At 40.5% G+C, this 21,535-nt stretch overlaps 1 protein-coding gene across 1 annotated transcript; it reads left to right on the top strand.

The window, feature by feature from the left end:
- The first annotated feature begins 1,737 nt into the window (after positions 1-1,737).
- Positions 1,738-19,102, top strand: HADH (hydroxyacyl-CoA dehydrogenase). The gene is made up of 8 exons (XM_048942498.1): positions 1,738-1,949; positions 5,238-5,366; positions 6,305-6,462; positions 11,070-11,196; positions 12,810-12,899; positions 14,217-14,289; positions 17,514-17,630; positions 18,641-19,102. Exons 1-8 carry the CDS (start codon positions 1,815-1,817, stop codon positions 18,757-18,759), a joined length of 948 nt encoding a protein of 315 aa, XP_048798455.1. The 5' UTR covers positions 1,738-1,814; the 3' UTR covers positions 18,760-19,102.
- The last annotated feature ends 2,433 nt before the right edge of the window (positions 19,103-21,535 follow it).

The raw sequence follows: 21,535 nt of genomic DNA, 5'->3' as shown, positions 1-21,535 counted from the left end.
GTTGTCCTCCTACAGATAGTATTTTGGAAGTGCAGTTTCTTGGCAATACCTATAATCAAACACCCACAGTATGACAAGCTGAAAACACTGATGTGATGCTGCAACCATGTCAATGTGTGCCAGAATGCAAGATGATGTTGGAAATAACAATAAAGTCTTGCCTTTCATTGCTTCCAGATGCACTGAATTTATGTTGAACACCATGAAAGTTAACTAAACAACAGCAAGAAAATATTAGTGGTTCAAAACTGTGTTGCCATCTGTGGTAAACTGTAAGTAAAGTGGTAGCAGATTTGGTTTATATTGTAAATGCATCCATCCCCTCCTATTATTTATTTATTTTTCTTCAGAATGCAAAGCATCTCAAATGCCTTACTGAAAAAAACATGTATATAACATATATATATATATATGTATATAACATAAGCACACAGCTATTTCTGAATGCTGAAAATGTCTTTATTTCTAGAAATGACTTTAGAATTTGCTTCGGTATAATTTTATGTTTAATAAAATCATTCTTAAGTAAGTGTTTGACAGCTTTGTGTAGTCATTTTAATGAATTCTATTTGTTGGCTAAGCTTGTGATATTTCATGTCGTACACTTTTGAGTCAGCTGAAGAGTCAAGGGGGCAGGGGAGAGGAAAAGTAGAATTGGGAAAATATAATACCAGGCATGTTATGAGCAAGTAATAGAATATGCTTCTTTATTCTCATAATGCAGCTTTAAAAACTTACTGAGAAAGAATTAACTGAGAAGAATGCAGATGAGGAAGAGGAAGGGCAGAAGCTGCTAAGAGAAGACACACAGTCTGAAGACCAAGGTGGGAAAGGAGCAGATGAGTGGGTAGAGCTGAGGGGTCGTTTTGTGTAGAGGGGTCAGAGAGCCTCAGATGGAGGGCAGAGACAGGGGGGTGTGACGTGGGGAGCCGGATGGGCCGTAACTGGAGCACTTGTGGGGACTAAGCGGGTGTGAGCCCAGCTGTGTGGAGAGCTCCGTGCAGAGGAGGGACTGCTTTTCAAGTCCTGGGCTTTAAGCCTGGAGTTTCTGGGCAGGTAGTTTGGCATAAGGCTTTGTAGGGATTTTAATTACATGCTTGGTCATTTGTACACCCAGAGGGCCTGGTAGCCCCGAGTCTACTAGGGAGAAGCTGTTTCTGGCAGCCCCTCACTACTCCTGCCTGATCTGCACGTGGATGAGGCTTAGTGAGAGCATTTTCAGTACAAAGTGCACAGACAGGAGAATACTTTGACTGGTGTTAGAAGAAAACAAGTCACTTAACGTTTACCCCTAAGCCTGCTCAAGGAATACATGCTACTGTTGCAGCTGCTGCTGGCTCACAGAAACTAGATGGAAAACGCTGGCAGCCCGTATCTGATAGGATTCAGTCAGTGGCATCTATAAAGGAACGACTCACAAGTTGGTGTGCAAGGCCAGGTTCGATGTGGCCCTGGGCGCATTCTAGCTTGGAAGCACGAGGTGCTGCTGTGCCCTGCCTTGGAGACGCTGGGTCAGCGGGCACAGCTTGAAGGAAGGACGCTGCTAAAGGACGGAGAGAGGAGCGGCTGCCACGGGCCGGCTGCCCGCCCCTCGATAGCGAGGAGCAGTAACAGCGCACGGCAGCACGCTCCCTGCGCTAACCCCAGCGTTCTTTCTGCTCCCGGGCGCCGCTTAGCACACCTACACACGTGCGTCCCGGCGCAGAGCGCTCAAAGCCCGAACAGCCGCCCCCCGGGGCGGAGCGCGGCCTTCGCCCCGCCCGGCCCGCAGCCGAAGGGCCCCTGGCTCCGCGCTGCGCGCCTTCGCCATTGCTATGGCCTTCGCCATCCGCCCCTTCGTGCGTGCGGCCTCCTCCTCCGCCACCGCCGTCACGGCGGCCGCCAAGAAGCTGATCGTCAAGCACGTGACGGTCATCGGCGGCGGCCTCATGGGCGCCGGCATCGCCCAGGTGAGCGCGGCGGGGCGGCGCCGCCATGGCGGCCGTGGGGCGGCTGTCCCTCGGAGCGAGCGCCGCGCTGCGGAGCGGGCGCCGCCGGTTCGAGCCTGGCAGCGGCGGGTCCCAGGGCCTCCTGCCGCCCTCTGGGTGCCGCGCCGCGTCCGCGTTCGTGTTGTGCTACTGCTGGTGGCCCCGGAGCTTCTCCCGGAGCCGGAGCGGCCTCCTCGGCCTTCGGCTGTGCGAGGTCAGAGGGGCGGCGGCCGTTGCTGCCGTCGCTCGGCTTCCAGAGAGGCAGGAAGAACGGAATTTGGTGTTTTACGTTGTTGAGATGGCTTTTAGGACAAAGCACGGGCTGTTTACAAGCCAGAAAGTATGTAATAACATTTGGAAAACTCAGAGCTGAGAAAGAAACTTCTGTCTTGCCAGTGACGCTATTATTGGTTCTTTAAATAGCATGCAGTGCCTAAGATGAACATCAGGCCCTCTGTCATGTGCAGCACTATCAAGTAGTTAATATTTACGGAGGACTTACTTTCCCAGTCTTTAATCACTGGCCTTTGGCTCTCAAGTTCATCTTTAACCTGAGAGCTGCATGACCGAGCAGTGTTGCTAGTGATGGGAGCCCCGGGCGTTCCCTCATGCACAGAAGGATCCCCGTGTCCAAGCTGCCAGGGAGCTCCCCAGCAGCACCTCGAGTGTCTGGCAGCCTGCATGTCTGCCCCTTTCTCTAGGTGGAACCCAGCAAGGAGGTGTGAGTTTGAAAACTGCAGTTTTTCTTTTCTTTTCATTGGCTTAGAGGATTTCCTTCTCAGAAGCATTGAATTATTTTTGTGGCAAATCTATAGAAATCAGTGAGTTGCTTATTAACTTCTTGTGTGTGACCACCTTTCTGTACTTTGATATTAGAAGTTGAAGCTTCCACTGAAGGAACCTTTAAAGAATGACTTGGAGTCATATAATCATAGAATCTATCAGTACAAGCTGGGAGGTGTAAGGATAGAGCACAACACTGCTGAAAAGGACCTGTGGGGGCACTGGTGGATGACAGCTGGACATGACCAGTGATGTGTCCTCACAGAAAGCCAACCATACCCTGGGCTGCATCAACAGAAGTGCGGCCAGTAGGTCAGGGAGGTGATCCTGCCCTTTGCTCTGCATTGTGAGACCTCATCTGGAGTAATGCATCCAGATGGAGTGGGGAGTCTTCAGTACAGGAGAAGACTCTAAGGAGTACCTCTTAGAGTACATCCAGAAGAAGGTCATAAAAATGACCCAAGGGATGGAACACCTCCCTATGAGGACAGGCTGAGAGACCTGGGCTGTGCAGCCTGGAGAAGGCTCTGGGGAGACCTGAGAGCGGTGTTTCAGTGTCCAAAGGGAGACTGTAAGAACGAAGGGGCAGACTCTTTAGCAGGATCTGCTGTGACAGGACAAGGGGAAATGGTTTCATGCTAAAAGAGAAGAGATTTAGAGTGGGTGTAAGGAAGAAGCGGTGAGATGCTGGCACAGGTTGCGCAAAGAAGAGCTGGGTGCCCCATCCCTGGAAATAGCCAAGGTCAAGCTGGAGGGTTTCTGTGCACACGATGGAGCTGTTATTGTCCCTGTTCAATGCAGTGGGGTTGGACCAGATGGCTCTTAATCAAATGACTCTACGATTCTGTACCTTGATACTAGAACCTGAGGCTTCCACTGAAGGAACCTTCAAAGAACATTTCAACGGTTTATGGGCTGGTTTGGCCTGGTTCCGTGACCAGCAGGGTGGAGGGATCTGCTGATCCACGCCTCTGGAAAAGGGAAGCAGGGGACCCCAAAATAATTGAAAACAGTGGCAACAATCTGAGGTGAAAGAAACTAATTTCCTAAAGCGCAGGCGAAGAAGCGCAGGTGACCTTGCCAGGAGTTATATCTCCTTGCTGACCACAAAGCCTCCTGGGGAAATGCAGTTCTTCTTCTCCGGACAGGCACGTGGAACTTGAGCATCAACAGTCAAACCCCAGTGCATTGCGTGATGTTATGGTGTGGAATACTGATAACCAAAAATCATAAAACCATGACAGAACACCTTTGAAGAAAATTGTTCTCTTGTTTGAGGACCATGTGGCATGTAAGGGTTGTAATTGTGTAGGGAAAGAGACTGCATATACTGTTAGATTGCATTTTAGAGAATCAAGAGAAACTTGCAGTGTTTGGTAGTAACAGAAGTTGCAGTCTTCTGCTAAAGACTGTTTTGTTGACCACCTGCCTCTGATTTATCAATCTAAAATTATCTCAAAACAGGTGCGATTACGACAGAGGGAGGTCACTTCTGTGCCCTGTTAATGAAGATTTTCTTCTTAGAACATTTAAATCATGTCTTTCTCCTCCTGTCAGGAGAAACTGAACTGTTACGGCTGAAACCAGGAGTTCATAATTTTTTATTCTGCTATATGAAGAGCACTTCAGTGCGAGAAAAGCATTAATTGACTCCCTTACAGTGTCATTTCATCTGTAGTATCTGTTAAGATCATTGGATAGAAGAGAGTACGTGTGTGTTTGAATTGGTGTGACTGCTTGCTGTTCTTTTCTCTAAATGCACGCATGGCAAGAATGAACTGGGAAAAGGGTCATCTTCATTCTTCTGTGATTCTTTGCTGTCTGGTCAGCTATGTTCTCGTGTAACTGTAAATGGATAATCACCAAAGCATTTCTTTAAGTGTGCTTGATAGTGACTTTCCTTCTGAAGAGTGGGTGATCTTGCTTTGCCATTGCAAATGATCATCAACAGGAGAAGTGTTAGGAATGGAAGTTCAGGCTTGGCTTAAAAATTTCTTAGGTTGCAATGGATTTTATGAAATAACTGCTATGAAAAATTATTAACATGAAGAAATTGATGGATGAAGGAAATGTCCAACTGCGGACTAACGCCTTGTTAGAGTTGTAGTGCTTCTGTCTGGCATTTTTTTGTTTTGCTGGAGTAGTGAGGAATATCAGATGAGAATAGGGCATGCTTTTCTTCCAGAGATTGATTTTTATTTTTTTTTCCTTTCAGTCAGCTTTGTTGGAGTGGGTCTTGTGTGTCTCCAGTTGCACATCTGCAGACAGCTCGGGGAAACAAATGGATTTCTTCTTCTCTAAAGTTGTTTTATTCCTTTCTCTTCTGCCCCAGATGTTTGCAGGATTTTATGTTCTCTAGTCAAGCATGTAATTCTTGATTCAATATGTTGTAGTTGTCTTTTGCTTAATTCTAGTCAGTTGTCTGCCCCTAGACAAGTCAGTATGGTTGTTTATGATCTTGATGTTGAATCTTCTTTTAATTTTCAGGTTGCAGCAGCAAGTGGTCACACTGTGGTGTTAGTAGACCAGTCAGATGAAATCCTTAAGAAATCTACGAAGGGAATTGAAGAGAGTTTGAAGAGAGTGACTAAGAAGAAGTTTGCGGATAAGCCTGAGGTTGACATCTTTTTATTTCCACTGTTGGGAAAACATAGAAGAATGAAACTACTGTATGGAAGTTCTGATGTTGTTTCTATTATGCATTACAGAACATACTAATATACTAGCTTACATATACTTACATACATAATTATACACTGGTATTTACAGTTAACGGCATGAGTAGTGCAGTAAGTCAAGGAAAATGAGAAAGAGTTTGTTTGCATGAATACAGAAGGCAAATGACAATAATTACAGGATATCCAGAGCAATATATCTTATCATACATAATTGTGGGGAGTCTTTCAATCCAGAAGAAAACTTTGTATGGTAAATATATGACATTATGTTCTAGTGTACAGGTACGACTTCTCTTGTATAACATTTCTGCTTTCCCGTTCAAAGTCTTGGGAATTTTTTTATTTCCATCCTCACAACGGCTGTCAGTGATTGGCACCTTTGATAGAAGATAAAATCCTCTCCCTCCGCCCCACCTCATTCTCAGTAGGAATCTACAGCAGAGTGCAGGCCATTTCACTTGAATGAGCTAGCACATATCATAGAAGTGAATTGTGAAAGCAAAACGTTACTTTCCTGAATGGAAACAACACAGAGGTTTGAAATAGAAGTTCCTCTCTGTGAAGGGCAAGTCCAGTTTTCTCAGAAAGTACTGATGGACCAGTCAGTTGTTCACTTAGACTCTGAAGCTGAAGGTTGGACTGCAGCAAATAGTCTTCCTGTTGTTAATAATTTCAAGGATCTCCTGTTTGCTTCAAAGTAGACTTTATTTTAAAAAAATTTGTGTCAGTGAAAGCGTAACTCTACGTGTTTGGGACTTTCTGATTGGTTTGGAAATACAGCAGCATGCTGAAAGTTCTGAGGGCTTCAGAGCGCATATGGGGGTTTTCATGTAAAAAGAAATGAAATAATTATTGCACATTCTTGGAATATTTCAGGCTGGTGCTGAGTTCATTGAGAAGACTTTAAAGAACCTCACAACAAGCACAGATGCAGTAGCAGTGGTTCACAGCACAGATCTGGTGATTGAAGCCATTGTGGAGAATCAGGAAATTAAAAATGAACTCTTCAAGAGGCTGGACAAGTTTGCTCCAGAGTATGTACATTTTTTTCCTGTTTTATTTTGAACCTGCCCCTTTGTTTTTTTTTGTTTTTTTTTTTTAAATGTGTTTTGGTTTTGTTGCACCATTAATTCTGCATTTTCTGAATTAATTTTCTTAACTCTGCACTGGTCACACTGCACGTGGTGCTTGTCCTGCCAAATTCATACATTGCGAACTCTTTCAGGTGTATTCATCGGTTTATTTGCTTGTTGCATTGCCTATCTGATGTGCTTCATGGTGTGATTAGGCATAAGATCTGTCTATCTACTCAACAGGCCTGCTTTTTCCAAGTGGAGATGCACAGCTGTAGAATAAGCTTTTTCTGGTACAGATGAGTTATGGTCAGTATACTTCTTCCCATATTTAAATAGGGAAGTGGAGTGTAATATTTATTTTTAGTGTGCCCGGCACGAACAAGTTTTAAGAAGTTTCAGCCTCTTAACTGTAAGTCACAGTCAGCTTAAGCAATGCAAGTTTACTTTGTATCGGAGGAGTTTTGAAATAGTCTATTGCCAGTTATTATTTCTTGTGCTCTCTGGATTACTTACAATCTTCAGAATTTTCCTTGATAACTGTTGGAGGGTTACTGTTCAGTTGTGTACAAAACCCAAAATCTTCTTAAGCTGAGTATGCTGTCTCAGGAGCTCGATCCTTGTAATGGATGACTCAGAATCACAGCACAGGTTGGAGTCCTAACTAGTACTGTTAAAGCTGGGAGTGTTGGCTAAAAGGTACTCTGGGTTGTCTAACCACAGGACTAAACTAGTTTTAGCTTGTATATAATGTCGATAGAGCAAAGATGTTATCGTTAGTTGACTTCAGCCTAGGGAGGTTTTCAGGCTGCGTCACATAGTTTTCAAAATCACCTGGCATTTCTGAAAAGAATGAATGATCACATATACAAGAAAAACATTGCACTGACAACAGGCTAACTTGCTCTTGGCCTTAGTCTGACAAGCAAAGAAAAGAAAGTAGCTGCCTTTGGCAATTACCACCATCCCTTGTCATGACTAGGTTGTCTGTATTATAAAACAGACCGTCGCTTGAGGTTTTTCTCTGTATTCAATAGAGAAAATTAATGAGCAAATTCAGGTATGTTAAATAGCAAACTATCTTGAACCTGATAGCATGCAGAAATAGGAACAAGGATTTGGTGCCTCATTTAATTAATACGCATATTGGGAAAGCTTAAACTATTTGTACTCAGACTGAGTGGTTTATAAACATTACTGTCTCGAAACATCAAATTTTACCTTAGAGAGTATTACAAAGTCTGGGGACTATGAAAGCATGACTCTTCAAGGCTGGGAAAAGGGACACTGACATTAGACAGGAAATCTTTTAAAAAAGGAAAACTCAGGATGGCGTTAAATGTATGGTGTAAAGGCTGAAAGAAAGGGAAGCAGATGGTGAGGAACATGAGCTGCAGTGCAGGTGGTCTAGATGAAAAGAGAGCAAGCTACTGGAGCTGTGAAACTTAGTTTCCAAGTGTTTAAAATAGTAGCTGTTAGATACAAACAACAAACAGCAGTATGTCATTTTGTGAATAGCATAGGAAGTTCTAAATTGTGTGAATAGTATGAGGAAGGGTAGCAATGTCTTGTCAGTGTTTTTCTGTGTTTTGAATGAGGAAGTGGACTTTGCTTGTCCCATGTGGCACTGTGATGGGAGGGTAAGTTCTCCTTGTTAGCACAGGTGCTGTACTGCCTTTGCTACATCGGACACTTGGAAGTTTCTGGAATTACTACTTGAGCTGAGTGTTGCATCAGCTTAGTGGAGATCTTGTGGCTGATCCATTAGGAAGGTAAGATTTGCTTAAAGATAGCTTTGAGTCTTGGGAGAAGTTTTGTAACTGAGATTTTGGGCAATGATGTCATTTTGAACTGTGTACTATAATTATGGAAGGCCAGGCTTCTGAAGAGTTAGGTCTTAGCTTAACTCAAATATTTGCATTTAGTACAGGGTTAACAGGTAACTGACTGAAACGTGAAGGACTGTGAGTTACAGTTGATTAGACAAGATCATGCCTTTGGAATATCAACTTTCTGATGCTTTGCATCTTTCTTCTTTTGTGTTCTATCCTGGATTTCGTTTTTGTCCTCAGCTACAGTGCCACATGTTTCTCTCTTGTATTTGTGCTACAATGGCCTCTCAAATAAGGATGACTACTAAACTAAAGCATTGCATCAGAAACAAACAAAACAAAACAAGCTTATTTCCTCTTCCTTTTTTTTCTCTTGAAAAGTTCTATAATTCTTCTGAAAGAGGATCTGTAAATGGAGGGGAATGAAAAAGGTATTCCTTTGTGAGAGTTTTATTTGGTGATTATGTGGGTGCAGAGTGAATTTCTAATAAGTTTTCAGAGAAAATGCAATGAGCAAGGAGAGTTAGGAAGGCCCAGAATTCAAGGTATTCATCATCTGGATAACTGTCCAGATAAGGCTGTGAGTGTCCTTTCTTGGTCTCAGATCATCAGTGAGCACATCCTGAATGCATCCTCTGTACTCTCAGCAGAACTTTGCAAAAGTGTTTGCTTTTTCAAAAGTACCCCAAATGTTGTGTAATCTGCCAACTGGTACAATGCTGTGTGGTGGTTATGAGCATCAGGATGGGTGATTAAGTGTTGCCACCAACTTTTGGGTTCTGTTTTCCTTTTCTTGTGTTCAATTAGTCCTCGTATTTCTGCATTGAAAAGATGAGGCTGGGTTTTTGTGGTGTTATTTTAATCTCCCTGCATCTTTCATAATTTTGGGGACATTGGAACCCTGCAGCACTTTTCAAGCAGGATAATAATAAGCTTATGAAAAGACTTTTCAGATATTCGGTTTCTCAAGAGCTTTTGCCTTCTGTTAATCTCTGGTGGAAATGCCCATCAGCATCTCTTGGTCTAAGATTTATCTCTAAACATGGAAACGCAGCTGGGAACAGGCCAGTGGTTTTGGACAGTTCACTGTATTCAGAATCAGTGAGTTATGAAAGTGTTATAGAAGAAGTGTTCTTCAGCTCTCACTGCAGAATAAGCTGGACTTTAAAAGCAAGTTTTGCTGAAATGATGTTTGACTTTGTTCTTGCTTTCTCTCTGTGACCCACTAGATGGCACTCAGCAAAAGCATGCTGATGGCTGAGAAAGTACCAAGAAAGCTTTGCTAGTATTGCTGCTTCCGTAAACCTTCAGATTCTTCTGTCATCCTGAAGCCTAAATAATGTAATCTATGTCATGGAGACATGCAAATTCTGTTTTACACTTCATTTAAATCAATTAGTTGTTCAGAGCAGAACAGTGTAAATAAAATGCCCTTGTACACAGCTTAAATGTAATGTTTTATTTCCCACTGCTTTATGTTACATGAGGTTATGGTGTTCACCTGCAGAAGCGATGCTGAAGTAAAATCTCTTGCTTTAAGTCCATTATTTTGTGAGGAGTAATCGTTGCTGGTTTTACAAATGGGTTCACTAGATTTTCATGAGTGTATTTGAATCCAGGAGATTTTCAGTGAGTGTGAGTGTCAGTGGGATGCGTTGACCTTTCAAGGTTGAAACTATGAAATGTAAAATACTCTTTTATTAGCTTGCCTAAGAACAATGTGAAACCTGCTTTATGGTGGAGAAATAACAAAAATAATATTTGTAAGGAGCATACACAAGAATCCCTTATCCTTAACAAATCCTCAAAACTGAGAAAACATAATAAAAAATGGGTCTGTGGCTTAGATGTAACTTTTTGGAAGGCTCTGTTGTGAAGCTCAGTTATGTCTTAGAAAAATGTAAACAAAATGCCAGTCTAGATTAACATTTGATGAATCCAGTAGAATAATTTTTGAAAGGTAAATAGGATACAGTCCAGAATGGAAGGTAGGGCTTCATTTCTAATTTAGCTTTTGATTCTCATGATTTGGAGAAAGTCGTATGTGTAAGTTTTCTGTGTGATGTGTGTACATCAGGGTGTTGAGATTCTGAGGTGTTTCTAAAAAAAAAAAATAAATTATAAATTGGAATAATAAGTGTGGTTTAAGTCTGGGTGAAGGGTTTCATCTTTGTCTTGAAACTCATGTGATTTTGTGTATCCTTTAAAGTGCCATATGTAGTATTTTTTTAATTTCCTTTTTTTTTTCCTATTACCTCATGGTGGGAAGTTTACTCACTGTGTCTGCCACTGCTCATTTAAGCAAACAAAAAAACCTAAAAAAATTATAAGTGTTTTCAAACCTCCAGAATGCTTGCTTGACATCTCAAATGATCGGGTATCCATTGAGATGATTAAAAAATTGGATTTGGTTTCCAGGATTGCTAAAGGAATTACCTGGGATAGATTTGAGGCTCTGAAGGAAGAGAAAATCTACCTGGAGAATCTTCCTTCTTTGACCTGATGCAGTATTCAACGCGCTCTCCCAGGAGTCAGAAACTCGCACAGCTCATCTAGTGGTTATTTCATCATTGCTTAATTTATACTGCAGAAAAGGAAAGCAATAATCTGCAGAGGTATTTCTAAGAGCTCCATGGTTGGTTAGCCAGTGGATGTCTACTAATGTGTAGGGCACCAATCTCCTACTGTCAGAATGATAGCTGTCATGTTTACAATCCATTTGTTTGTTGTTTCCAGGCATACAATATTTGCGAGCAACACTTCATCCTTACAAATCACGCAGTTGGCTAACTCAACCACCAGGCAGGACCGATTCGGTGGCCTCCATTTCTTCAACCCTGTGCCTATGATGAAGCTTGTGGAGGTAAGAGTCTTAAAGCAACCTAGCAACAATCACTGTGGTGAGCATTTGTTTTGACTGAGAATTGAGTTAGATGAAAGGGTAGATCTCAGTTTGCAGCTCCTCTGATGTGGAATGAGCTACCTCTAGTGATAAGAGGGTGGTGCAGTCTCTGTCAAGGAGCAAATTGAACAAACTGAGGTAACTCCTGTCTCAAGGCTCCACAGTTATCAGTGAACTACCAGCGGATATGCCCTTTCTGTCATGCAGACTGGCTGATTAATAAGAACTATTGGCAGCTCAAAGAAAATCATCTACTGACTGACAGAGCAATTGATTATAACAGCGTGGGCTTGATTAGAAAATGATCTGCAGATGAACATCACTGCCTTGTGACTTATGAAACAAAGTCAGTCATGTTTATTCAGTGTTCTAGATGAGTTGTCTGGAAAGATTTAAACTAGTTAACATTACAGTGTTTCACAACCTGCACGGAACCATGAAGAATTGCTTTTAGGTAGCTCTTTGTTTTCCAAAGTGTACAAACTTGGGCTATATCTTGTAATTTGTAATAATGCTTAAAATGAAAGCAGAACAATAAATAAGTGGGTATAGGAGTCTGAACTTCAAAAGTAAAGGTCTCATTGCAGTAAAACTGTCAGGTCTTTCTTCCTCTGCTTTTATTTCTCATCTCCCTTTCCTCACTCAAAAACCAGACCAAAACAAACAAACAAAAAACACCCAACAGTTTGTCTATGCAATAGAACTGGAGACGAGCATAACCACAAAGGAATTTGCATCTTTGGGAGAGTGTGTGACTGTCTTGATCAGCTAGAGCTCACAAGAAATTATGTAAAAATTAACTCTACATTTTGGCCAGTCTGCTGCAAAATTTCGTGTACTTGTTTTATAGTGGTGTCAGAGATCATGGAAATCCAGGCATAATTCCTTAGGCTGACGTAGACTTCCTGTTTTCTCTGCTGAGAACTACTTGTCACCAGTAATTTATTTGTGGAGATGAAATGTTCTGTGCCTTGTTTCAAGTCTAAAACATAGAGTAGTCTTTAGAAATCTAAGCTAAGCTTCTGTGAAGTTTGAAAAATACTGAAGATATCTATCAACATTTCTGAAAGCAAAACAGAGCAATCTCTGTATGACTGTTGCAATCAATCTTAGTAGTGTTTTTTCATCTGAGTTATGAATGCCCTAGCCTAATGTCACTCCACTTGATGAGTAGTTTGCATAGGGTGCAGTATGGGTATTACACCCTTTTTGTCAAGAACTCTCCAATAGGATTTTCTAGAGTGGTGCCAATGTGTTTCCCAAGGTAGCAGAGATTGCGACTTCTAAATTTGTTCTATTATATTATGATCTCTAAATGGGATTCCTGAAGGATAGTACCTTTTATTTTTCATACTGGCTGAGTGGGAAAGTATGACATAGATGTATAAAATTTGAAAACGTAAAATGCTGAATCTGTCTTAAAAATAGATCTCTGTGTTTGTCACATATATATCCACTGATTATTATTTTTTTTAATACTTTTTTTTTGTGTTAAATTCTATAGTAGTGTTCTGAAATTGAGTTTAATCGTTGTATTGCTCACAAATGTGCTTATGCTCTCCTTTCCTGCCCAGGTCATCAAGACTCCAATGACTAGCCAAAAGACTTACGAGTCACTTATGGATTTCAGTAAAGCAGTAGGAAAAAGTCCTGTCAGTTGTAAGGTGAGTACAGTTTGGATTCCACAGAGTTCAGAGGATTTGTTCTTGAAAACTTGCTTTTAAGGGGTGGTTTTGAGTAGGTCATAAGAGCACGTTAGGATTTCCAGGCTTGTCCAGATTCTCTTCCCTGTTAAAAACATTGTGACAAAGGAAATTCCCATGTTGATCTCAAATTCCTCACATTAGAGAGGTAGCAGCACAAGTATCAGAGTTTACACGTTTTATTTTTCTTTTCCAGTCCTGTGGAAGCCTGGGCTGGAATGCTTAAGCAGGAGCTCATCTTTGTCTGTGTTAGAGGCAAGACTGCTGCTACTTGTACTGTGAAGCAATTGGATGGATTCCCCCTGGTTTTGTGCTCATCACAAGTTTTTCTTAAGACTGCAGTAACTAGACCCATATTCATCTTGGTTGCTTTGTAATTTGGCTTTTTTTCTGGAGGAATGCCTCGCATCCTAAGCACACTTTTTCCAAATCCATTAAGCTGTAGTTGGGGAAGCTTCATGCAAGCTATTGCCTTGAGTTTCACAGCCCCCAGGAGGCATTTGGTCGTGAAAATAAGTGCCTGAAATCTAATAGTTACTGGTAATTCAGTATATGAATGTTGGTCTCAGCTTTTGTCTGTACTGCTACGTTGCTGTGTGGCCTTAAGTAAGTTCATTTTCCTGTTTCAGTTGCAGTTTTCCAGTGTGCACTGTGATTAGGTAGCGTGATATATGATGAGATATTTTTTTATAAACTAGCTTGAGTAGAGAATAATGCAGAAATGACATCAGTCTCAAAAAACAAACAAAACATCTTGGGATTTTTTTTTTTGGTTCTTGTTTGCTGAAGGAATTGAAGTGATTGATGTGGAGTTCTCTGGCTTAAGTAATGAGATAAAATAAAGTGAATCAATGAGCATGTGGAACAGTTGAAAATATGAAATAATACTCTGAAAAGCTCTTTCTGTATTTTTGATTTTGTTCAAAGCTTGCATTAAATAAAAATACTGCTAGGGAAGAACTTCTTTTATCTTTCCAGGAAATTGTATCAGCAGAATTTTACTGAGGAAAAGGCATTTTCCGCTGAACCACATTAAGAGTAATGAATTGGACTCTTAATTGTTCTCAAGCGTGATAAAATGTTTATATGCCATGCCTGGTTTGTGAAACTCATTGTGTTTTAATAGCACGCAGATAAATCAGATGAACAATACAATTTAGAGCATGCCAGAAGTTGATGATTTAATAAGTATTTTCTTACTGTTACTTGTCATGTATTATTTGAAGATAGTGGTAAAGAATCTTTATTTAGAATCTTTTTTTTTTTTGCTTTTCTTAGGATACTCCAGGTTTTATTGTAAACCGTCTCTTGGTGCCATATATGATGGAAGCTGTTCGACTTTTTGAGAGAGGTACTTCTTTATTTGAGTTTATTGACTTCAGAGAATGTTGACGTATGATGCTGCTAAGTGTCCATTCAGAAAAATGTTTGGATTACCTCCAAACTTTCACACCTTAAGGACTGGCAGTGCAAAGGGTACAGCAAGAGTGAACCAATCTGTGCATCTGAATAGATCTGATCTAGCATTTGAAATACCAGAGTGCACGGAGTTGGAAGTTGCTTATTATCAATATGGGAAATTTTTGCTAGTATGAAGCATTCCTGGTTTGGAAAGATGATCTTTGTACTATTATAAAAATTTTCTGAGCCAGCTGATCAGAAGCCCACCTCTCCTAAGAGGAGAATGGGATTCCCAAGAGACCATTATGGAAATGCCTGAAAATTGCATGATGGGAGGACCTTTAGGAAAGGCATCCAAAGGTTCCTTTCATTTGGCTTTTGAAATAAAACACCGATTTTCAGGTAGGACAAGAAGTATAATATTCAGTATCACATAATAGTGCTGTCATGCAAGTGATGTGGGCTTAACCATTGCTCTGCAAATCCTCCTGTTCCTCTTCTATGTCCCTTTTTAAGCATAGCTTCTTTAGGACTTTCTATGTTATTGTTGGTCACTTTGGTGCTAATTAACTGAGGGTAGGTGGAGGTAATCAGAAATCCCTAAAGAACCACTAGATTTTCAAAGCATTGACAATTGTTTTGGAACAAAGAAAACAAGCCAATAATGTGAGTGGATAGAGAAAATTTTGGAGTCTAATTGCTTTTATTTCAAGTGTTCTGCTCATAGCAGCACGCTACTTAATGATGTCATTTGAAACATTTTGTTTTTGAAAACACCACTTTTTATAGATGAAAGCACTGCATTATCAGGATTCCACCAAATATGCTTTAAATATTAAAAATCTGTTTTATATCATACAGAAGGAATGGCTTGATCTCCAGAAAAAAATAAAAGCCAACACTACTCGTTTATCCATCAACAGATGGATAATTATGTCTCAAACAGAGAAAAGAGCAAATTTTAGTGACTTGAAAGGAGAAGACATGAATGGAAGGGGACATAATTCCTTTAGAAAAAGTCACAGTTTTAAGCAGCGTGTGGGTGTCTTAATGCATGTAAGAGAGGTGCCTTTGTTGAGAGACATGTATTGTTACATATATTTCAGGAGACAGTAGAACTTTTAATTAAACGTAGAAGAAAACAGTCACTGAAATTGTATATTAAAATTGACTGCTTTCTGCCCAGGCAAAGCAGTATTTTGATTTCATCTTTATTCTGTTTGTATTTTGTACAACAGTATAATATTGGCAAACTTCTTCAAGTCCATTTATTTATGTTTTTCTTTTTAACTTCTAAAACATCAGTGTAAAAATCTCATTAGTATTTGATGGCTGTTCTCTGGCTTTTGCTTTTTATTGGATCTGATTAAATTGTTATCACATCTTTGCATTAATTTGTGGGGTAGACACTTCGGCCAGATTATCAGCCATGATAGTGAGAAATTTGGGTCTCTTTCTTGGCAGCCCCAAGCCCTGAAATGCCAGGGCATTCGTCAGTCTTTAAGTCTTTACTTACACAGAATCTTCATGGGTTAAGTGGGTAAAGACTTAATACAATTTTGCATAGGCGAAACACCTTTAGTGTATCAACAGTGATTTAAATGAGGGCGTATTGAAATACTAGCATATGATGGTCTGTATTGCCCACTTGTTAGTAGCAAACCAAAAAAGCAGTCAATTGTCTATGGAAATCTGCAATATACCATCAGACTGCCTGGACCAGGAGTGCAGCACTTGTTTGCTTCTTACTGTTTCTAATTGCATTGCAATGCAGCTGTAGGCTGGCAGGTGACAAAGTGGGGTAAATCTGTTGGTAGAAGTACATGTACATCATCTTAAAACGAATTGAGTGCTTATGTGCATTTAAATTGGGACTAATTATCCAGTTTCTCAAAAATAAATTTTTAAAATTAAAAAGGAGTTGTCATCTTTTAGGAGTAAAATGAGATACATGACAATTACTGTTTTGTACAAGACTACTACTGAAGCTTTTGCCTTTATAGGAGATTTTTGATCTGCAAAGAAGTGCACTGCCTTTATCAAAATACGTGGTAGAAATCTGCTTTTGTGACAGTATAAAACACACATTCTCAGCAAAAGAATGAAGTCAATATTATCTATGGCCATTGCAAAGCAGCATTGATGCAGAAGTTATGAATTTCCGATCATTTAGATTTTTTTTTTTATAATCCTGGGAATGAAAAATTTTTTTACACCTCTGCAGTCTCTTCAAGTCACTCCTCTCTGCCATCTTCAGTACCTGATGGCCATCCTCTGCTGAGAGCTGCTGAGACACATGGTGCAGCTGCTGCTGCTCCACTCCCCCCTGCCTAGTCTGTCTGCTGGCCATCACTGCTTCCCATAAAAGGAGTGGTGTATGGTAATTTGCACCTGCACCGTGGCAGTTCCAGGTGCCACAGGCTGGCATCTCAACAGAAAACTGCTTTAACTAAAGTGTAAACAGATGCACTGTTGTAAGAGCTGCAAGGGTTGAGGCATATACATTTAAAAATAAAGGACTTTCTTCTCCAGGCTGTTAACTTTTGGCAAAAGGATGGTATGGATGTCTGGACTAGTGGGAACTGCAGTGAAATGAAGTAGTGCATATTGGCTTATTTGGCCATATCCCTGACTGCAGGAGCTGCTGTCCAGAGCAGCTGGCTATGTCCTGTATTAGACCTTGCCTTCTGACTGTTGTACAGTAAGGGTAGCTCTTGTCCTGTATGTGATCCAAAAAGTGCTCCTGATATTGTCAAGTCGAAACACTGAGTTGCCTCAAAACAAAACTCTTTTCATTCTTCATAATGGCTGATTCTTCCTCCAGTCTTTCAGGTAGGTTGAGCAAAGCAGCTGTGGCTACTTCAAAAATCTATATTGAAATGCAAGGGAAAGATAAGAAAATCGATATCAGGTCTGTAGGTGGTTTGTTGTTGTTGTTGTTATTTTTGTGGTGGTGTTTTGGTTTGGTTTGTTTTTTTTTTGTGAGAGATTCATCTTTATCCTCCAGCATGGACTTCTGTGTATGCTGACCCCAGTTTTTGTGGTTCTGAAATGCGCAGAGATTTCAGTGAAGAGCTGCACCAGTGTGAAATAACACCTTGTTAATTATTTATAAGTGGTGCCAAGTAGATGCAGAATCTTCTCTGTTCATCAAACTGTCAATCTTTTCTCTAGGAGATGCATCAAAGGAAGATATTGATGTTGCTATGAAGCTTGGGGCTGGCTATCCCATGGGTCCATTTGAACTGCTGGACTATGTTGGTTTGGATACCAGTAAATACATTATAGATGGTACTGCATACTTATTTTCTTTTTTTCTCCCCTTTTTAGAAAACTTGTAGATGAATGCTGTAATGAAAATCTGACTCCTAACTAGCTGAAACGGCATGCTTATGACACAGTTCTCTTAACTGTTAAGGAGAAAGGAGTGAGGATTCTGCTCAGAATGCTGTATGAGTGCAGCGTTTGTATTGTATGCTTATCTTACTGATGGGGATATAACAAGTGCTTGCTTTGCTGACTGCATCAAGTTCCTGTGGAAAATATTAGTAATGTCAGTGGAACTTTATATAATTAAAAAATAGGCAGTGGGAAGAGAAGCATGTAGTGGGAGTGTAAGACGTTCTCACAGAGAGCAACAGAAGTTGAACTCTTCAGTCTTTTTCTGCCAGCCGTGATGTTGTTCTCAGTTAATAGGGAACACAGAAAATATACGGTTATACCATCTCCCTTTCATTTCAGCTGGTAAGTGGAGAATGTATGCGCAATAGCAAACAAGTGGTGTAAATATTCTCCAGGCAGAATGTCGCTTTCAAAATAATGTTGTCAATGAAATCACTTCTGCTTTTAGCAAGCAGTGCCAAGTAGTGTTATTTCACCCCAACTGACCATGTCTTTCACAAATAGAAATGAATCTTGGACATTTTTTTCACTTGAATTTCCTTTCAGCCTATTTTTTTTTTTTTTAAGTTAATATTTCCTTATACTCAGTCTTTTATTTTCTATTTTAGAAGTTTTCCTTTACGTTTTTTGAGGTACTAAAAATCAACAGTTGTGGAGATCGTGAGATTATAAGGTGTTGTGAGCACATCACTCCTATGACTAATTGCTCGCTTTGCTCATAACTATGGCAACTAGCGTGGTTTATGAAGCTGTATTGAAAGGTCTTGGAGAATCTAGAGTAAATTTCAAACCTTCAGTTTGCTAACCTCTTAACACTTTTCTAAAGAGATGGTGAATTCTATTACTTTTGCATATGAACAGGAATGTTTCACATTCATTCACTTCTTTTCTCCCATTAGGATGGCATGCACTAGAGCCCAACAATCCTCTTTTTCTACCCAGCCCACTCCTGGATAAACTGGTACGAGAAAAGAAGCTGGGTAAGAAGACTGGAGAAGGATTTTACAAGTACAAATGAACTTAAACCTCGAGGGGTGTTAAACTATCTCTGTATGCTATTCAGCATTGCAATACTACAGGTGAATTGTTTAAACCTTCCTAAAGGTGCATTTAGAACATAACTCACCTCTGAATGGAGTGATTGCACTAGATAACTATCTCTCTGCTGACAGCTTGATTTGGTAGATTATTTTTCTCATAATTCTGAAAAGCTTTATATGTACAGTGCCTTCATGCAGATGTTGATTGTTCAGGTGCAGGAGAGAATGATAAGTGAATTTATGTATTTGAAGACGATATGTTAATGGGAAAAATTCAAAAAATAACACTTTCTTGAAAATAAAATTTTCAACAATTCTGTATTGATTGCCATGGTCTGTGGTTGATGTACTTGGTTGTAGTCCACTGGGTGGCAGTCTCTTTTCACTCTGGTAAATGTGGTGTAAAGGCAGCAAGTTGCTTCATTAGAGTTTTCCTTAATCGTGATGCTAACATGAAGGTTTAAATGAACAAATTCACCTCTTCGAGTGCCGTATTGTTTAAAACAGTCCTGCATTGGCAGGCTGTCAACATACACAGGAGGGTCCCAGTGTCAGCGTTTAAAAGCAGAACTCATGATTTGTGTTGGGATTTTCTGACGCTTACAAACCTGTCAAGTATATATGCACGTAAAAACACAAGAAGTCTGCAAGAAGTGTTTGTAAGTTTGGCTTGCTATTTCAGAAGAAACTTCTTTTTCTCTGTAGCAGATAGGCTATTTGGAAGTACTTAACTGTTGGATGGGGATAGTTTATTCTGTGTGGAATACTGTGCCAGGATGAGCAGAGACGAGATGAAGGACTTCAAATACTTGTCCTTAAATCTAGATCAGAACATGTAGCGATAATTGAACGACTGAGGACATTGAAATCAAGGTAAGCCTTTTGTTTCGCTCCTCAGTGAGGAGGCGTGGAATCTCTTGTTGGATTCAGTTGATGAAGTACAGTTGAATTTGTCAGAAATAGGGTATTAAATAGTTACTCCTGATTTGTAGATGAATTACAACTACTCCTAACAGTCTAAAGATGTCTAAAGAGTGGATAACAAAATGAAGGAATTGACTGTCTCTGTTTCTTTCTGTGAATGATGTTTCCTAGCCTTTGCTATGCCCGTGTAGAAGTATGTGAGTTGCCTTCCACTGCACGTAGTGTTGACTGTCAAGGCAGGACTTCCTGCCTGGTTGGTATGTTGCACTAACACATGGTGTATTAGCCCTGCTCTCAACACTCAGCTCTTCATGAATTTTTATCAGATTGTGGGAAAAAATGAGGAATAAGAAAAGAAGGAAGTGAGGGTATTTGGTTTCCCACATTGCCTGCTTTTAAAACCTTTAGTCTTTATTACCATTTTTTGTCAGCAGACCTCACAGATTCAGAGCATTTGCCCCACTTCCGTCAAAGCCTTGAGATGTACACTTGGCACAGCTTGGAAGCAGCTTGACAATCAACAGCCGAGGAGTCGGACATGAGCCCAGCTACTGCAGCTGGGAAGACAGCTCCAGATTCAGCATCTGGGTCATGTCAGCTGCCAAATGTGCTCCATCTATGGTCATCCTCACTGCTGACATGGCTGGGGTGAAAACAAGAGTACAGCAAACTTTACAGAGGGAACTGAAAGCAGGATCCTCATTGGAATGGAGGAGAATGTTCTGGATGAGGGACTTGCAGAGTTTGGAGCGCAAGAGACAGCAGTAAAGTTTCATGCAAAGAAGAATGAAGTGTAGTTTAGAATTTGGCTATGGTCTAACAAATGAAACACTCTTCATTAAAGGCACTGGGCACAGTAGTACTTGTATGTGGAACAGCAGCAACAGATGTCTGTCTGCTGAGTGCAGAAGTCCTGAGTTCTTAGCTGAGCCTGTGTTTGCAAAAACTGAGCTCCTTTTATTGCTGTAAGGGATTAATTTTCTTAGGTAATAGGGACAACAATTTGCTGTATGGAATAGGTGCGTGGAAGCCTTCTAACTGTTTGAGTCACAGTAAAAAGTAGATGTTGCTTCTTCCTTCCCCTGCTGAGGAGACTTGCGGAACATCAGCTGGGTGAAAATTTAGTTGAGAAAACAGCATTGTCCAAGAACTTGATATATGTTAATTGTCTCTTGATGTAGTTTATCCCCTTGAAATGAGTAGCTGCCTTGAAATGAATAGCATAGCTCTGTCCAGATGGGAGTTTTGTGAACCTATGTCTTATTTTACGCAGTAGGAAGAAGTGTTGACTTAGCAGCTATAGGAAACAACATGAACTGGTATCCTTTTCCTTAAAGACAAGTTGGGTTTTTTTCCCCAAACCATCTAACCCATTAGTTTTGAAATGACAATACAAATTTTCTTCCAAAACCAGTTGCTATAAATGGCTGACTATTGACAAGACTGAAGTTAATTCCAGCACCTAGCAGTGCATCTTCAGATCTTCCAGAGATCCAGCGCTACCAACCCAGTGCTCTGAGGATGAGTGTGGCATCTGCAAAACATGGTTGTGGCTTAAAATTGAGATTCAGAGTTGTTTGTTTGTTTTCTTAATGTCCTCTTCGGTTATTTTTTCTTCTCCCAGTGTTTGTTCTGTGGTTAATGCTCTTTTCATGCATTCAGGTACCTCTGTAACATTGAGGTTTGTCAGTCTATCTTTTCTGTAGATAAAAATTACTAAGTGTTTATCAGTCTGCAGAAGAACCAGCCAAAATCTTTCTGTATCAAGCCAAGTGTACAGAGAGGTGATTGTCAGGTTAAAGCTGTACTTGCAATTAGAAAGAGAAGAGG

Source organism: Lagopus muta, chromosome 4 (assembly GCF_023343835.1).
Source record: "Lagopus muta isolate bLagMut1 chromosome 4, bLagMut1 primary, whole genome shotgun sequence".
Taxonomy (NCBI): domain Eukaryota; kingdom Metazoa; phylum Chordata; class Aves; order Galliformes; family Phasianidae; genus Lagopus; species Lagopus muta.
This window is presented reverse-complemented; position numbering and strand designations above follow the sequence as displayed.